Genomic DNA, 18,542 nt, shown 5'->3' with positions numbered 1-18,542 from the left:
TCCGAACTCCGTGAGCATATGCCTGGGTTCTTACAGACAGCACTCACGTGTCCAATCCCGTGGCAATGCCGACACTGTGAGGGGCTTGCGCACGAAAGGCCTTACAGTATGACGAAAATGGCCGACCTTCACGTGCGATAGTAGGCAGTCACCTTCGAAGAGGAGATTCAGGCAAATTTATTTGTAGATGCGACGAGCTTGTATTATGGCAATGCTGTCTGCCGTTGTTTTGGCCAAGATAGGCAGATCACTGTCACACACTGAGGCATCGACGCTGTAAACCGCGCCTGCAGTGTTTGCCAAACTCTGCGGAATGTGGAAGCCACTTTGATGTCATCTACCTCCGTAATATTTATCAACGGATGCAAGGCGCTTCGGTTAGTAACATCGATGGCGAGGACATTCTTGCGGTCACTAATTGTGACGTCTTTTATGTCGCCAGGAGCGAGAGCCTCCAGATAAACAGAGATGGAACAGAGATGGCCCGCCTATTGAGTCAGTTGAAATTGTCCGTAGCCGTCTCGGAAATAAGGAGAATTGTATACTCCGGAGCTCTTGGCGTAGGAGCCACAGTCGACTTACTTGATGCGGTGCACCAGCTGACATTTCGTCTTTTCGCTTTACGGCGAGTGGAGACCTTGAAGCCTTCATCGTCAGAAGTGGCATCACTAGAGGGAGAGTACAGCTTCGTGTCGTCGGTGTCATCTTCGCTCTGGGAGCAGTTTCTCTTCGTTGGAGTAACTCCCGTAGACATTGGCAGGTCCGGACGGTTGTCCACCGATTCCACTTCCATAAGCGAAAAAGGGAGCAGCGTCTCCCAGCAGAAACTGGGGAAAATCTATATTATTCTGAGAGACCATAACAGTGATGTCTACAACGACCATTTCGTCGTCTTCTCTGCAGAAACTAAAGATTTTACTTAGCTGGATGGTATAAATTGTTGGCATGGACATTATAGTTATTACGTAGCTTTTTTTTAACTTTTTTTCGGAGAGAACGCCCAAGTAACACATAAAGGCGTCTAATACATTGTGGTTAGAAGAAACGTAACAACAGTCGTTACGAGTGCTGTTGTTGTAGTTAGTAACCCAATATTTAGTGAAGGTTACAACACTTATGGACAATCGTTTAAAAGGAAATTTCAGCCTGCGACTACATATGACTGGAACCGTTTACCTAACGGCTTTGTTAATAAGTGCAACCTTAATTCTGTCGCAATTTGGTATAGAACTTGGGATATGGAACTTAACCTTAGCAAATGTAAACTAATGCGCGTTTCACATCAGAACATTTGTTCTCCGTATTACAACTTAAACAATATTTCGCTAGAGACAGAATGTTCCTATAAGTATTCAGGTGTTCTCATATCTGTTACTCTGACTAGGAAACCCTACATTCACTCGATAACCGATGATCGATAACCGATAACCGATTCATTCACTCGATAATGCTACCCGCATGTCAAGGTTTCTTCGGCGAAACTTCTCTTAAGCACTTGTGCCTCTAGAAATGCTCATGCATAAGGCAATTGTTCGATCAAAGTTAGAGTATGCAGCTGCAATCGGCGACCCTAAGAAAGCTAACCTATCTCAAGCCCTTATTTTATCCTTTCTAAGTGCAACCGCATAGCCAGCGTAATACTAATGAGTTATAGCTTATCAGTGCCATCGCTGTCATCACGCCAAAAGGGTTTACGTCTTTGTTTTTTCCACAAAATTTACAATCACATGTATTTGAGAGACCGTCTCATTTCAACACTCACCTAATATTTGTCTCTGTTTTACCACAAAAATAAAGTCGGGTGCGTCTGCTGCAGTACGAAGACTTTCTCTAATTCTTTCATGCCACGCACACCTATACAATTGAACCACCTACTGGCTTCTATTGCATCTCTCACCGACAGTGCGCTTTTTCTAAAATACTTGCTTGATTATTTTTTTTGCGATACTAACGCCCGGTATATTTATTTTTCTTGTTACAACACGTATTGTATACATCTGCAATAAAGATATACATCTGTTCGTGTGGTGCACATTCACTGGGCACCTTATATGATGTAGGCAACTTTCATATTGTTAACCGCTGGTGTTTGTCTTTTTTTCCTCTGTTTTCCTTTTGCTTTACTAGGCACTATTCTTGTTTAATGTCAGGCCATCTTTACTGTTTGCTATAATTAATGTCGCCACCTTCTTTTCTGAATTTTCAGTTGCTTTTTCAATTGTAACCCCACTCCCCTCTTTTAACCTTCGGCGATTGAAGGTATTTATAATAAATAAATAAATAAATAAATAAATAAATAAAACCACAAACAAACACTGAAAAGTATTACAATTGCTTTTGGCTTTTCCTTTATATTTGACTGTATTTCGGCGGCGTGTCTACTTGTTTGCGTGTTTGTGCTGTAGGCTTAATTTGGTACTGGTGTTCCTGGCTCCCCGACACCCCTTTTGTTAATTTCTCGCGGGGCCTTCAGGCGGTAAATAAATGGAGAAGATGAATGTCGCTCTGTCATACCAAAGTCATGTGCCTGCTACCGTCAGTTCTTCAATTGCTGAACACAACTTATGTTTTTTTCTCTCCCTTGAACAGGGCGCTAATCAATAAATTGTTGTTCTCTGTTCCCATCTACGTTGTGGATCATGTAAACGTGTATCAAATGAACAACGTTGTACACCAGTGCGCGCAGCGGCCGCAAAACGCCAAGAACTCGTATTTCCCAAAGCTCCAAGAGGAAAGACATCAAGGAGCCGTTATGTTTCCAGGTAATGACAGTGACGATGAGGTGTTAGCTATGTCACTTCATGCAGTAGAAAAAAAATGATATCTAACAGTGGTTCTTCGTTATACCTTGCTATGAACAGTGCGAGTAGACACATGTAGGACATTGACAGTACGATAAGAACGTTGACGGGACAACTCACTTCACATGGTGAGAAATTAGGGAGGCGCAGCACTCGTGGCGTATGCGTACTTAAACATTGCACAACATCATCGCGCACGGGCCTGAAGCCCCTTTGTGCTCTCGGGCCGCTAATTTGCCGATGACGCCCGTCCTATGAAAACTGGCACCCAGGGATGAACTGAAAGACTTCTGTTTAGGGTGCTGAAGAAAGTGCTTGTGTTGTGGTAATCGTTCAATTGCAACATTACTAAAGAAAGAAAAGAAAGATTTTATAGTGGTAGGAACTGCAAGCAATAATAAATGTACCTAAAACGATTGCTCAGCGGCGGTGGAATTAGTAACATGGGGAAAGTCATTTCTATAACCAAGATCTGGTCATAGACTCGGCCGTTATATTGGGCGTTTTGGATTCCTTAGTGCCCTACTGATGATTTCTTCAGCTACGAATATTTGTAAGATAGAATTCCACCGAATGCCCTCATTGAACAAGTTATTAGCGAAGGCGACCTACTGGTGGCAAAGACCACTTTCGAAGGAAGAGCTTTATGAATTCGGCCGATTCCAACCACACCCACTTTGCCAATTTCTATATGTGTTCAGCACAAATTAGAACATCTAAATTTATTAAAAATATATTACTGTTAAAATACGCATGCAGCCCACGATGGAAACAAAAGCCACGGCGCAGCACACCGGAACTATGCTTTTTTGTTTCCCTAGTGCAAACGAATATTTTTCATATAATATGCTTAATAGTTCAATGGTGTTTAAGTTGTGCTACCCTAAACGAGTGTAGTAGAGCACCAAAACAGAAGCGCGATAATGAAGACGAGTCACACAAAAGGCGCAATAATTAAATAACGGAATAAACTACATCTTTCTAAAACATAATTTACCCTAATGTGATTTAGAAACGCGGTGGTGCAAGTGTAATGGTGATTCACAGCGACATTAAAACTACTATGACACAGCAGAGCATGAACTAATTTGAAATCTTGGATGGACCAAGCATGATGACATTTGTTTATAATAAATGCAAATGTGAGATAAGACTGCAGTCCAGTGGACGTAAATATATCGGTAAATATAGAATGACCATGAAAGATCGCCGCTCAAAAAAATCTTACCGAACCGCAAGCAAAATTTGAGCGCCATGAAACGGTAGCCTTTTCGTTTACGTGCTCGAAGAAAGGAACGAATTTGTAACTTCCCGAGTCAAGTCGTGGGAAATTATACAATGCTAAGCGAGAAAGAATGCATAATGTTCGCATTTCGAGGACGTACTGGCCCTCAGAAAATATAGATGTAATACGCAAACCATACAATACGTAATGACATGAAGGTCATACTGTCGCAGAGCTCAAATATCATACATGAATAAAAAAAATGGAAAGAAAGACGCTCCACGAGGTAGATAAATATGCCAAAGAAGTAGAGGCACCGTGGATGATGTCACTGACGAAGGTGGCGTTGACCAAGGTTCCTGGGCAGGATTACCGACTTCGGTGGCGCCAGGCAGGAAAGAAATTAATCGGCTCCCCGAAGATTAATACGCTAACGGTTGCTGTGCGCAAAGTGACCGCATCCTAGGCGTAGTCCAAGAATCCCTGATTCGAAGAAATTTCGAGCGGAGCAATCAAGCGGGTTGGACGAAACAAGAACAGCACGTGATAACAGTGAACGCATGCAATGCAAGAAGTAGCGGGTGCATAGGTGACGACGCAACCCAGCCACTGAGTCCACCATGGTCGTTCATTGATGGTGGGGTTTGCGTTAAGTAAGGATATATAAGCTGCTGTCAAGATCTCTTCTTGCTAAAGCCTGGCTAATTTGACGGTGTATTTTATGCGCTATGTGTTTCTGCGGAAAACAGCAGCACGTACGCATCGTTCTTTAATGTATTCAAACATTTATAGGTCGCACATTTTCCCTAATTCTCGAAGTTTAACGTCCCTGCGTTATTTCTACTCAGATATTCTTCATTAAATGCAAAAACATTTCAAAGTGGACCAGAAAATAACTGATCTGCTGCAATGAAAATGCGCGGACTTCAGGGTGTCAAGACGCTTTCACTGCATTGGATGATTATTATCTGATTGATGCTGTCTGTCTTCTCAGACTCTGCTAGATGACTACGTTCTTAGTGCTTTCAGTTCGATTGTACAGAAAATGATCGCAACGGTTGTAGCAGCTGAAAATCTTTTCGCACAATTCACTTTTTTCGCGCAAGATGGACAGGTGCGCAGTGCAGGGGTTGGACCGGTGTGACACGTCTTGTGACTCGTGAGGGAAGGTCACTAAATTAAAAGGCAGAGAATATGCGGAATGCTCTGCTTGTGCGAAAAAGTTGTGCCGCACGTTTGTTAGCAGAGCTTTACCGATTCTCACACGGACATGCCTTGGCACAGGAACAAAATGGTGCGGCGCTGGAAACGTGGCGAGTAACTATGACGACCTGGGAAAGGCCTGGGAGGCCGACATGTGCTGCCGCGAACACGACTTGGCGAAGGAGAGCATACCGGCCTTTGGGGCAAAGCGTGGAGTGAAGAACATGTTGTTCTACACAATGTAAGTTCACTTGTCTGCAACGGATGCCCCCGGTTGCTGTGCAACCAACTTGCGAGCTGCCCAGTCGTAATCTGACGATCGTAAGCGCACATATGCAAAAAAAAAAAAAAAATTCTGCACGCGCGCGAGGAATGTATTTTATAAGCAAAGATGAGATTCTGGAGGGTGCGTCAATTTCTAAAAAATAGAATGATTTGTCACCCGCCGTGGTGATGTAGTGGCTTTGGCGTTGCGGTGATAGGAGAGGGCGCAGGTTCAAAGACCGGCCGCGGCGGCCGCATTTCGACGGGGCGAAATGCAAGAACGTCTGTGCACCTTGCATTGGGTGCATGTTCTAGAGACTCAGGTGGCCAAAGCACATGTCCACCACTACAGCACGCCTCATATTAACATCGTGGTTGCGCCATGTTATGCCCAGAATTTAATTTAGTTAATGGCCCGTCCTAGACTAGTGTCTACGCGCTTGTTTTGTTTTACTTAGTGACCGCATAAGTGACTGACTAGGGGTGATGAGCAGGCGTTCTATGGGTCGCCTTATCACTATCTCGTGAAACTCAAGTTACTCAGCTCAACACAGCTGTACGATAGGCGATAAAGTATTTTTGATAGAGATAGCGCAAATGTCCCTCGTTTTCCTACCATTTTGTGGTTCAGCAGCTGCACGGAAGAGAGCGCGCATGATATTCTGTGTGTACAGTCTTACAAGAAGGGAAACTTGCGTGAGTGGGTAGTAATTCATGTTTCAAAAAGTAACAGCGCGAAACAGTCAAGGGCACAGGCAAAGAAGAACACGACACTGGCGCTCACTCGAAACTGAAGTTTACTTAGAAGAACGTCACATTTATACGTGCCGAAGCACACGTGGAAAACACTAGTGTGTCATCACGCGGGAAAAAATCAGTTCGCCAATACATCAGCCAAAAACAAATAATGCTAATAGAAGACTTCCCTATCAATCTTAACGGCAATCTACCGTGATAGACTTTTTTGCAAATATCTCAACTAACTCTTACTAAATACGACAGACGGCTTAACAACACGCTTTCCCCTTCCCTATCAATATGAAAGGCTTCCATAAGCTCCCTTGTGGTTTCACCGTTGTACCAGAAACAACAAACAGCGTGTTTTTTTTCGCTATAGGTCGGTACCCACACTCTCTCCAATGCAAAGGCAAGTGCAAAGCCACCGTACGTTTTAATGATGACAAGCGCACATTTAACGTAATGTTCACACATCGGCCGGTCTGGCCCACATAAACCTTCCCGCATGACAGTGGCAGCCTGCACACATCGGATATCTGCATCAAACGTATATATTTTTTAACTTCGCGGAACCGAAACTGCATTCCTTGCCATGGCCCAATAATTTTTGTGCAAACGGGAACAAATCCTAGCAGTTTGTTGGGAGCCGACATGACCACACGCATCCCATACCCACTAGCCACTTCCTGCAAGTAATGCAAAAACTTCACAAAATATGGCACTACCACCGGTTTTTCTTTTTTCACTGGGTACGGAATCTCTTGAATTTCTCTTTACCTTTTCAGTGGCCTTAATCAGATTATGACTGGCCCTCAAGATGTCACTTTCCGGATAACCCGCGTTGTTCCCGCCACGGTTGCTTTAGTGGCTATGGTACTGGGTTGCTAAGCACAATTGAATCCCGGCCACAGTGGCAGCTTTTCGATGAGGGATAAATGCGAAAACACCCGTTTACTTGGATTTAGCTGCACGTTAAACAACCCCGGGTGGTCCAAATTTCCGGAGTCCCCCAATGCGGCGCGCCTCATAATCAGATCATGCTTTCGGGACGTAAAACCCCATTATTTAATTTACCCGCCTTCTGTTCTCTGAATCTGCCAAACTGTTCCACAAAGAAAACTTCCATGTCTTCTGTAGCACCGCGCGCAGCGCAGCGTAAGCAATACGGGTTTTTTATTATTTTAGAATGCCCTGTGAAAAATTTTAAAGCGCTTTGCTGAACGAGGCTGATATACCCAACACAAATAGTCCTCCCGAAACCTCAATATAATATCCAGGAATTGAAGTTCATCTTCGGCAGGCAACTCAAAGGTAAATTTTGAACGTTTACTACATTTCCTAAAAATCTTTAAAATATCAGACACTTTACTAATTAGGTTCTCTCTTTCCGTGATTATCGAGAAATCATCAACGTACCCAAACACATTAAAGGCCAAACTTCCAAACTTACTGGTGATACAATTATCAACTCGACTAAGAAAAATATGGCTTAAGGCTAGGGCCACCTTCAACCCTATACGAATTCCCGACTTCTGTGATAACGTGATCCCTTTCCATTGAACAAACATAGAGTGCAAATAAAATGACAACGATTCTAAAAAAACTATCCACAGATCGGCCGCGGTTACTAACAAACTTGGCTTCGTCATTATCATCAACCACACAAGACCTGACACTCTTCATAAGTTCATTATGCAGTAGCGAATACAATATATCTTCAATGTCAAAACTAGACACTGAACATGGTCCAGGATTCGGTGTCTTGAGAAACTTAACCGGACTATCTGATCTGCTAACATAAAAAGGATCAACAGCGTTAAGAGCCTCAAGCAGTTTTTGCTGATGCCCCGAAATTACATATTGCGAAGTCCATCTTTCCGAAATTATGGCCCTGATTGGGAAATGCGGTTTATGAGTTTTAAATGAAACAATGAACTACACCTAAACAAATGGGGACGGAGCCAGGCACCCCAATGACAAGAAAGCGTTACCAAGTGTAGCTAACATGCTACTTCAAGGCACACGTTCGTTATTTGTATTTGGAAATATTACTTGAAAAACCAAGACCTCATGCAACATATGCTGTATGGAGAGAGTTTTAGTGGCTGATATATGCGTTTCTTCTTTTTGGCACTTGCAGGACAAGTTGTGATGCCGATAAGAAGTTCTTCAAGTGTCTCTTGAAGGCCCAAAGCTTTACTTCTTTTTCCTTGGGCGTCGGCTACTTTGACATACTTAGGACAAAGTGCTACCAGTACGGTCACCCAACAAAATGCGTTGACAAGCAGACGTGAGTTTACCACAGCATTAAGTGTAATAGCTGCACTTTCTTGTTTGTTTCAACTTATGGGAGATGGTGTCTGTTGCCGATAACAGGAGTTGTCTATCGCCGACTATTGATCGCCAGCCATTCTCAAGTTTCTGAATATTTTTATTCGCTTTGGTTGCCACGGGGCGTCACATCATTATAGAACTGAATATAATCATGCAGGTCCATTTCATAGAAATGCTGCAATAGTGAGCTATAAATTGTGATTTACATATTCCATCATTCATAGTCTTCAGCTTCATCACTGCTCAATTCCACACCTTTAAGTACAATTCGCGATGTAAAAGTCAATTTTTTATGCACATGTAATTTTTATGTATATGAATATTAATTTACACTTTCGCGAATTGTACATAATGGTGTGAAACTGAGCAGTGATATAGCTCGCTCCGGCTCTCTTGAATGATTTCGGCAAGATTTTCACCTCTACTCTCCAAAACGTTGGTACCAACGCACGTCTAAGTGCAAGAGGATCACACTGATACTGGACTTTCTCCGGTGTGTGGCCTCCTTTCTATATTGTGAATATTTTTGTGCTCGGACCACGCCGCCTTGCTGGCCCTAACGGCAACTGGGTCCAGCCCGCCGTAGCGCCGATCGGCGCCACCAAGTGCTGCTGGCGCAACAATTCTGAGATGTCAGTGAATATGCCGATGAGAGTTGAATGGGAGGACCGTCCCTCTTATGAATTTTTGGTTGAATTTGGATGGAAGTCGGCAGTTTCGAAGAGCATGTCCGCCAAGGCGAAATCTGTAAACAGCCCCGGAGGCGCCATATGGGAGGACAGGCCTAACGCCGGCGCCTCACTCAGACTTCGGGAAAATGAACATAAATTCAAGAGCAGGATCATCAGGGCGTCGCGGATGACTCCCATGCCCAAGGAACATTACAAAATTAACATACACACCCCGGAGGGCTGATTATTGCCAAGAGAGGACCCACCGTCATCGGTAAGGTAATTGTGGAAGCGGCGGGTCTTACCCCGACGCCAATGAGCTTGGGCATCATTTGTCCTAACATGCAGCAAACCATTATGGTGGCCAGCAAGCCCGACCAAAAAAACGCTTCAAGATATACGAGAACCAGGGAAATTCATCTAGCTGTAAGAGCGTTTGAAGTCAGTGCATACGAAGCCCCCCCCCCATACCACTTGTAAAGGGGAAATCAGAAACACCGATTTCAAAGAAGGTCCATCGTACCTGGAGCGCAACATCGTCACCGAGAGAAACCTGCTCGCCTCGGCGGTCAAGAGAACTAAGAACGCAGGCACGATCATCATAGCTTACGACGGACTCAAGGTTCAGAACTTGGTACACTGTGGCCCAGTCCTTGTAAGGTGCTTTCTTTATCACAAGGAAGTCGACATCTGCTATGCGTGTGGCAGACTTGGACATCGTGCAGATGTTTCCCTACTCCCGAAGAGTCCACCTACAGGGGATGTGGGGCAGTGAACCAGGATGACCAACACCAGTATACACCAAAGTATGGGTTGTGCGGGAGCCCACACATTACGGCGGATAAACGTGCAAGCAGAGATTCCAAATCCCGTAGGTCGTCAGAAGGAGACGATGGGAGAGAACGGCGGTAGAGGCTTCGAGAAACGGGGCTTGGCCCCCGTCACCTAGCAACGAGAGCAAGAATCAGTTTCAGTAGCCTCCACCGCAAGATGGTGGCACAACACACCACCCCCTTTCAAAGGGCACGCTCAGAACATCCATCCATCAATCCCTCTCGCTGCAGAGAGAGCTTCCGGTGTCGCTCTCGACCCAGAGGGCGCTGTTGTTCCAGAAATAAGACCAGATCCCGCGCCAGGGGTGGCTCCGGATCCCGGCGCCGAGGCGATCAAGCCGGTTCGAGTCGCCAGGATCCTCGAGGTCCTACTCCAGGGATCGCAGCCCGAGGCCCACCCTACCTGAGCCTGCCGAGTTCGAGGAACGCTGGAAAAGGCAACGCGAGGCTCAGCGCAAGAACACGATAGAGGTAACGACAGGCTAACACAACTTGCGCGCGAAAACGAGACGATAAAGAACACAATAGCTCAACTCATGGCAAAAATTGCCTAGATTAAGAAAGGCAGCCATAGGGGAACCTATCATGCCTGACACGCAGCTGGTCGCTCCCCAGCCAATGGAAGTCCCCATAGTTGAGCAGAGCGATACGGAGAGGCCTGATAAAAAGAGGACAATTGCTAAACAACAAGAAAGAGCAGCAGGTAGGACCAAATCAGAGATTTCGAGTTGCTCTCCGCTCTCAGTGACAGCATTTGGTCACTTTTCGCTCTTCCAAAGCAGCATGGCTTCCACAGAGGAGCGCACTAATCATTGGGTTAGTAAAATTGAAGCCGTCTTAGAAAACGTGGTAGCACCTGTGCTGGGATCTAAAGCTCGTACACTCCCTGCAACAGCATCGACTAGTCCCAGCGCGAGGGCGATCAGCCCTCTGATGCTTAGCACAGCGACACAACAGCAATACGATGGCCACACAAACTCACTCAGGATGTGGCAATGTAACTAGAGGGGTTTCCTTCCCAAGAGGGCTTCCTTGCAACAATATATTCGCTCACACGCAGAGAAGCCACATGTTAGACTTATACAGGAAACACTAACCTCTAAACTCACGCTGCCCGGCTACAGGTCCATAACGAAGCACGAGGAAGGACGAGAGTCAGCGTACTGATTAGCAACAAGGTGACTCACATCACCCACGATATCAAGATGACGGCAAGTAAAGTCCAATACATAATGATAGAAATTATTCCCAGCCCAGCGAACCACGCAAGTATATTCATACTAAATGTCTACAGCAGTCCCAAAGGCCTAAGACAACGCTTTAAGGCCCTAATCACCAAGGCCACGCAACTAGCCGCGACTCCCCTGTGATCATAGCGGGTGACTTCAACGCCCCGTACCATACCTGGGGCGACCCATATAACACTTACAAGGGAGTGGACCTCCGGCGCGAGGCTATAAACCTAAACTTGATCTTGGCACAGATCCGACATTCCCCAGCAGATGCGGGACATGGTCGAGCCATGACATGACACCGGATCTAACTTTTGTCAGGAGCATCGCAGCGGTCAAATGGACGAACGTAGGGTAGAACGTCGGGGTAGACCTCTAGGTCACGCAGATGAGACAGCGTATCTTCCACTACACAGACCGGAACAAGTTTCCAAAGATTAGGGAAGCGCGAACGGAGAGTGAGAAAAAGTCTAGCCTCGAACAATGAGTGGTAACGGCTGGATACGGCATCAAATCGGCCACCAAAGTGGAAATGAAGGACAGTTGTCTGGCTCACCTGTCGGAGGCTAAGCATTTCCTTTTCGCCAGGTGGAATGGAGAAAACGTCAACCGCAGGCTCAGAAAAAAGATCTGGGAAATCAACAGAATTATATAGGAACACTTCAGAGCCCTCTCTAAACAGCAATGGGACGAGGTGTGCAAATCGATCGACGGGCAGATGCGCAACGGGGGAACCTGGAATCTCCTAAAGCATCTTCTCGGCGAGACGAACACTAAATCCAACAAATGCAACACCCTGGCGCGCACCTTACCCGCAGCGAAGCGCGAATTTTTCGGCGAGGTAATTTTACCCAGACGTGTGAAGTATCCATCGGTAGCATCGGGCCCTGCACCACCTTCACCTGACTACGAAGGATCCGGGAACGTTGAGCGTGATGTAGAATTTGGGATTCAGGAGATCAGGCAACCGCTACACGATTGACGCTACCGAGAGGTGACTGAGGCTACCGAGGGATACCTCCAGCCCACGGGACTTCGGTGCTTACCGCACAAGTCGGAACTGCTACTATACCGTCCAAAGGGCAGAGACCCCAAACCGATGGAATGGAAGCCACTCGCCGAATGCGATATCAAACTGCGCACAAGCGATGTAAGATATACCGAGGGTGGATGCCATTCGTTTTCTCGGCATGGTGATCGAGTCGAGTGGCTCTAACAACCAGACAGTCCTGCAACTCACTGAGAAGATGGGCAATGCGATCAGACTAATAAGAAGAGTAGCCAACCGGTAGCAGGGCTTCGGAGAAGAACGTCGTGAGATTGGTACATGCGTTCGTATTGTCATTTCACTTACGTCACGGCCATGCACAACTGGCAAAGGTCAGAGCAGGATAAAATCAACGCATTAATCAGGATGGCAATCAAAAGAGTTCTCGGCCTCCCAATATACACACACACACACGGAACGCTTACTGCAACTCGGCATCCGTAACACGCTAGAGGAAATCGCGGAAACGCAGGAGAGAGCTCAGCTCGGCAGGCTATCTACCACACAAGCTGCAAGACACATCCTGCAGGAGCTGGGCGTTCCCCCCACAATAGCAAAGACAAAGCATGCCTCGAGAGTAGCGGCACCGCATCACTGTCGTCCCACGAAACGTTCATCCGGAACGCAACGCGTGAACACGTCGGGTACGTGCTAAGGTCCTAAAAAAGTCAGTGAACGGGCTTCGCAGAACAGCTTCGTAGACGCAGTGGGCTACACTGACAGATGGGCCTTCGCTGCGGTCATCGTAGACCATGAAATTCAACTGAGGAGCTGAATCTCAACCTTGACAAGAGGGGATCAACCTACAGTGACTCGAGGTCAGTCGTTCGTGCATTTGCCAAAGGAACCATATCCGAGCTGGCCCTGGAGAGAGATAAAAGAGATGAGAAAGGCAGGAAGGTTAACCAGAAGATAATGTCCAGTTTGCTACCCTGCCCTGTGGAAGAGGTAAGGGGAGACAGACAGATCCTAAAAAAAAAGAATAAGGTGCACAGACATGAAAATAATGGGAGTGTGGAAAGACAAAAAGAAACACACACACACACACACGCAGACAAAGGAACGCAGGAGGACAATAGTCGTTCAAACAGCTCGCTTGACCGGATAAAGCCCAGTAGCGCCTTCGCCGCCTTCTGGTGTGAAGGTCACATCAGCCGGCACTCCAAGATCGTCTGCTCAGAAAGCGGCCGGTCATCGAGACATGCTAACGCCGTCACGAGCGACTGTCTGTGGGAGCTGTAGCGAGCACAATGACAGGGAATATGTTCCATTGTTTCCGCGCTGCCGCAACTATCACAGGCAGCACTGTCAGTCATTACGACGCGGCAAGCAAACGCATTCGGGTAAGATACTCCTAGCCATGGTCGGGAGAGAACAGTGGTCTCGATTCGGGATAGTAGTCGGAGGGACGAACTAGGAAGCAAGGAGATCAAGTCACACACATGATCAAGTTTCCATCCCACATGGGACAAATTGATGGTGCCCCGCCCAACCTCAATGAGTCGCAACACAATGCTGCGCGAGGGATCGTCGAGTGCGTAGCTACCAGGCAGCGTGACGTTGGGGGTACAGACAATCGGGACTCTCCTCCTCCGTACAAGTAACTTCTTATCACTGTAAGTTGGCTCGGAGGACGTACCCCCTCGCACACTGTAAACTCAATAGACCTCAGGCTTTAACAGTGGGGCTTCAACAGACGGGGGCATGCCCAAACCTCCTACTTCTTCACAGGATTCGCCCCGAAATTTAGACAACAATTGCTTGCGCACTATGCAGTGACTTAGCGTACTTAGGTCGCATGCTCTGGCAGTGTCCCGCGTTACGCTGCGATGAAAGCAACACTACACGCTCGGATCCAGTTCTACAAAGCCCCAACCTGAAAGAATAGTCGCAGAGGCTTGGTCTCTCTGTCCCGACGCGGTAGCGGCCCACTGCGCGCTAATGCGCGCCCTAGATGACCTCAATAAAGTTCATCCATCCATCCGTATAATTTTTCTGGCCTTGATGACACGCAGTCAGAACGTTGGCTATATTTAACCAGTACACATTTTTTCAGGCGTATCATCCTTATCATCATCAGCATCATCATCAGCTTATTTTGAGGTCCACTGCAGGACGAAGGCCTCTGCCTGCGATCGACAATTTCCCCTGCCTTGCGCTGATTCCAACTTGCGCCTGAAAATTTCAACATTTTATTGTGCATCCAATTTTCTGTACACCATTCTGCAACTCTGATGTTCCACCGGTTCTCTACCCTACGCATTGAAAGGCCTGACGCGCTCCATATTTTTTCTCTTAATTTCAATTAGAATACTGGCTATCCGCGTTTGCTCTCTGATCTAACACCGCTCTCTTTATGTCACTTTACGTTACGCCTAACATTCTACGCATTGAAAGGCCTGACGCGCTCCATATTTTTTCTCTTAATTTCAAATAGAATATTGGCTATCCGCGTTTGCTCTCTGATCCACACCGCTCTCTTTCTGTCACTTTACGTTACGCCTAACATTCTTCGTCCATCGCTTTTTGCGCGTCCTTTAACTTGTTCTCGAGCTCCTTTGTTAACCTCGAATTTACTGCCCCATATTTTAGCACCGGCAGGATGCAGTGGCTGAACACTTTTCTTTGCAATGACAGTGGTAAGCTCCATGTCAAGATTTGGTAATGCCTGCCGAATGCATTCCAATTCATTTTTGTTCTGTAAATTTTCTTCTCATTACCAGGGTCCCCTGTGAGGAATTGACCTAGAGAAACCTACTCCTGTGCAGACTCCTGAAGCTAGCTGGCTATCCCGAATTCCTGTTGCTTTACCAGGCTACTGACCATTATGTTTGTCTTCTGCATATTAACCTTCAACCACACGCTCGCACTTTCTCGGTTAAAGTCGTAAATAATTTGTTGTAGTTCAACCCCACGGCTGGTGAATAGCGCAATGTCATCTGCAAACCAGTCTGTGCTGAGATATTTGCTGTTGATCTTCACTCCTAAGCCTTCCCAGTCTAATGACTTGAATACTTCTTGTAACCATGTAGTTAAAAGAATTGGAGGGATTGTGTCTCCATTCTACTTTCACTTTTCTTGTGATGAGCCAAGGTAGCCGTGGAATTTTTTGCTTATGAAAGCCATATAGAAAGATTCATTGCACTCCGCAGATTTTTCGATTACCGAAAAAAACACATGAAAATGATTCATTGCAGAATACCCCTTTTCAAAGCCAGCATGTTCCCTTGGTTGATTGACGTCATGCGTATATGTTTTTCATAATAATAAATCCCCAGCTTATAATTAGCTGCTATATTTTTTTTTTCTCCTGTGGTGGTTGTATAACTACAGCAACTACACCGAACTTTTATTGTCTTCTGAATGTCTCACAACAATCAATCCCAATTTCACAATGACAAAGATATAAAAAGCTCTGCATAAAACTATTTTCATAACGTTAGCGTCGCCGCAATACAACAAAGTTGTGCCCCTAAGCATACGTTATTTATTGCGGCCGAGCATCATAAAAGTTAAAGGGGTCATTGGCACGAGATATAGCGTGTCTTCATGAATTATACCCGCACACACCCATCGTTTCCTAACAGAGTATGAGAACAGAGACGCACAACTAGCGTACAAACAGGACTTCAGAGCTATTTCGCACATGACTGTGGCGATTTGAGCCCTTGCTACGGCCATCTTGCAATCCGCATATATGAAACAGTATCGGAGCCTAGTACGCATTCCTTAATTGAAGATGCGTGAACAATCCGGTCACTGTACGAGAACCGATACGTCTAATAATTGTCCTGGAATTCATTCAAAGCTGTTTGTGACGTTGCTCTGGCAATTAATCCCGTTGTTTTGGCGTGACATGTACAACGCTTGCTCTGTGAAAGTAATGCTTAATTTTCAAGCCGATTATTATGCGACTCATGTTTTCTGAAGTGTACAATTATCTCAACAACAAAAGATGCGTGCTTTCGTGGCTTCCTGTCCGAGTTCGTTGCTGATACACAAGACGTTCATTTAGGCGTCACCACTGCCATTTGTTTCAACAAATAATTTCTGTAAATTTCACGGATTTATTAGGTTAAGGACTCCGTTTAATTTAATAATTTTGTTTGCCCGTACATGCTTACTGATCATTGCTTCGTCGAAACTTATGCTTTTGTCTTGAATTCATTGAAAATTAAGGGTTCATGCTATATTTCATGCGACATTGTTATTGTTCTGAGGTACAACACGGTTTCATTGAGTGCTCTGACCCATTTTGCAGAACGGACAACCCAAAGTCAAAGTTGCTGTGTAAAAAATTTAAGACAGACACATGGAAGGCAAGGAAATGGCGTGTATACGACCCTCCCAATTTTTTCAAGGCCTACGTTATGGCGAAGACTGGTAACGAGAACGGAATAGGTATGTGGACTTCCGCAACGGAAAAAAAGTGAACAAAGGCTTTCGTAGAGAAAAGGAGGCCACGGCAGCACTACACCACACATTTTGCGAAAGTGCATTAAGTGCTGTACACTCCCAAAAGGATTTTACCAGACGAAATAAAGGAAGTAATGTGTCTTACTAACGAATGTGGCTTACATCTTCCTATTTCACGTATATTCAGTTTCGTATACTTTACACACCTGTCAGCTTGGCATTCATTGATCAATTTAACGTTGGCCACGAAGCTTTTTATACATTAGATTCAAATTTTTTGTTGCTCTCGCACCCGCGTTTGGAAGAAACAAGCGTATCTCTACCACGATCGCCTTCTGGTGGCGTGGCGCACGCCGTGACCACAGCTATTACGTCTGAGCAGCTGACAACAAAGCCGTGATGAACGAGCACTGGTGGTAAACATCTGAGAGGAATTAATTATCCGCTGTTTCGCGCGTTTTTTCCGACAGTTTTCGCAATTCCTTGCAGAACTTGGCTCCCACCTATATGCGCAGGACATTCTTTTACACAGAGGGGCAAAATTGAACCTTAGTGATAACCTTCTCCCTTGGATAAAACAAAGATATCATACATAATTACATAATACATAATTAAGGAATGTCATACATAATTAAGGAATGTGCACGTTTTGCGATCTTACTTAAATAGTAGGCTTTTCGAGAAATATACCAGGCGACTTGTTTTTCTAGATTGTAGAAAATATGTAAGAATGGCTTACGGCAGTTTGCATTCTTGCAGTCCCTGAGCTCTATTACTCAAGAAGGCACACAAAATATGCACGGAAAATCAAAGCCCGTCATGAAATAATTACCAAAATTTGAATAAATACGTTTTAAACAAAACTGCAAGACCGATACTGCAAATTTCAAGCTGTATCCTATTTGTTCGCAAGTTGTATTCACATGGAAGAAATCTTTTGTGTGAAACTAGTTTCGATTTACTCATTCCCAAAGTGGGTGACGAAATACAAGGCCATTACAGTTACTTATGTGCTTCAATGCATAACACCGCCTTTCGCTAAAAAAATAACTAGAACAGCAGCACATTTTACCACCAGTTTTATGACGCACATATCAAATCCCATGCCATCCTTAGAGTTCACTCCAAGTGAGTTGCGTTGTGTGCTGGAAAGTAGTTATTAAAAACCTGATTTCCTAATTTTTTCCTAACTGCGCAATTATGTATCTCGATTTCTCGTGCGAGCGATATCCACCGCTTTGAGTGATCGACCTCAGCAACAATTATGCTATGTACCACACGCGATTTCAAAAATTCCGAATTTTAATTTATTTATACAGCTGCCGGGCACGCTGGAATGCAAAGGGGCAAAAGAAATGTAAAAAAAATGCTCTAGAAAGAAATAGTTTAACAAACGTTTCGAACATTCAGAATCAGCTTAATTACCTAGACCTGCAGTACACGCATAACATATTTCTCACACAATTTCACTTCATTCTATTACTTTAAAGACCCCGTTCAGAGCATTACATAAGCGGCGCTTCACATGTATACACAACGAAAGGCAGCTGTTATGGTGAAATACAAGATTGAATAGTTTCCACAAATTCTGAATGACCTGTGATGGCAGCAGCATAGCGGGTTATGTCATTAACAAATTACGTGCTTCACTCACCTTTCTTTAATTTCTTATGGATGTCGAGCGACTGGAATGATGACATTACTTCGTCCTCATCGTTTTCTCGATCACGACCGGCCTGCTCTTGCTCAATGGACTATTTGTTCCGTAGCACTACCC

General features: G+C 45.2%; 1 protein-coding gene across 2 annotated transcripts in view; it reads left to right on the top strand.

Moving 5' to 3' along the window:
- The window catches only part of LOC126533977 (phospholipase A2-like), a 57,572-nt gene extending 40,659 nt beyond the window's left edge, over positions 1-16,913 (top strand). For both annotated transcript variants that reach the window (XM_055072524.2, XM_050181194.3), the window contains 4 exons: positions 2,590-2,762; positions 5,311-5,470; positions 8,372-8,521; positions 16,611-16,913. In XM_055072524.2, the coding sequence (XP_054928499.1) occupies positions 2,590-2,762; positions 5,311-5,470; positions 8,372-8,521; positions 16,611-16,782 (655 nt within the window). In that variant the 3' untranslated portion in view covers positions 16,783-16,913. The remainder of the gene's footprint in view (positions 1-2,589; positions 2,763-5,310; positions 5,471-8,371; positions 8,522-16,610) is intronic.
- The last annotated feature ends 1,629 nt before the right edge of the window (positions 16,914-18,542 follow it).

This window comes from Dermacentor andersoni, chromosome 7 (assembly GCF_023375885.2).
Source record: "Dermacentor andersoni chromosome 7, qqDerAnde1_hic_scaffold, whole genome shotgun sequence".
Taxonomy (NCBI): domain Eukaryota; kingdom Metazoa; phylum Arthropoda; class Arachnida; order Ixodida; family Ixodidae; genus Dermacentor; species Dermacentor andersoni.
Note: the sequence above shows the minus strand (reverse complement) of the source record. Positions and strands in the feature narration are given on the sequence as shown.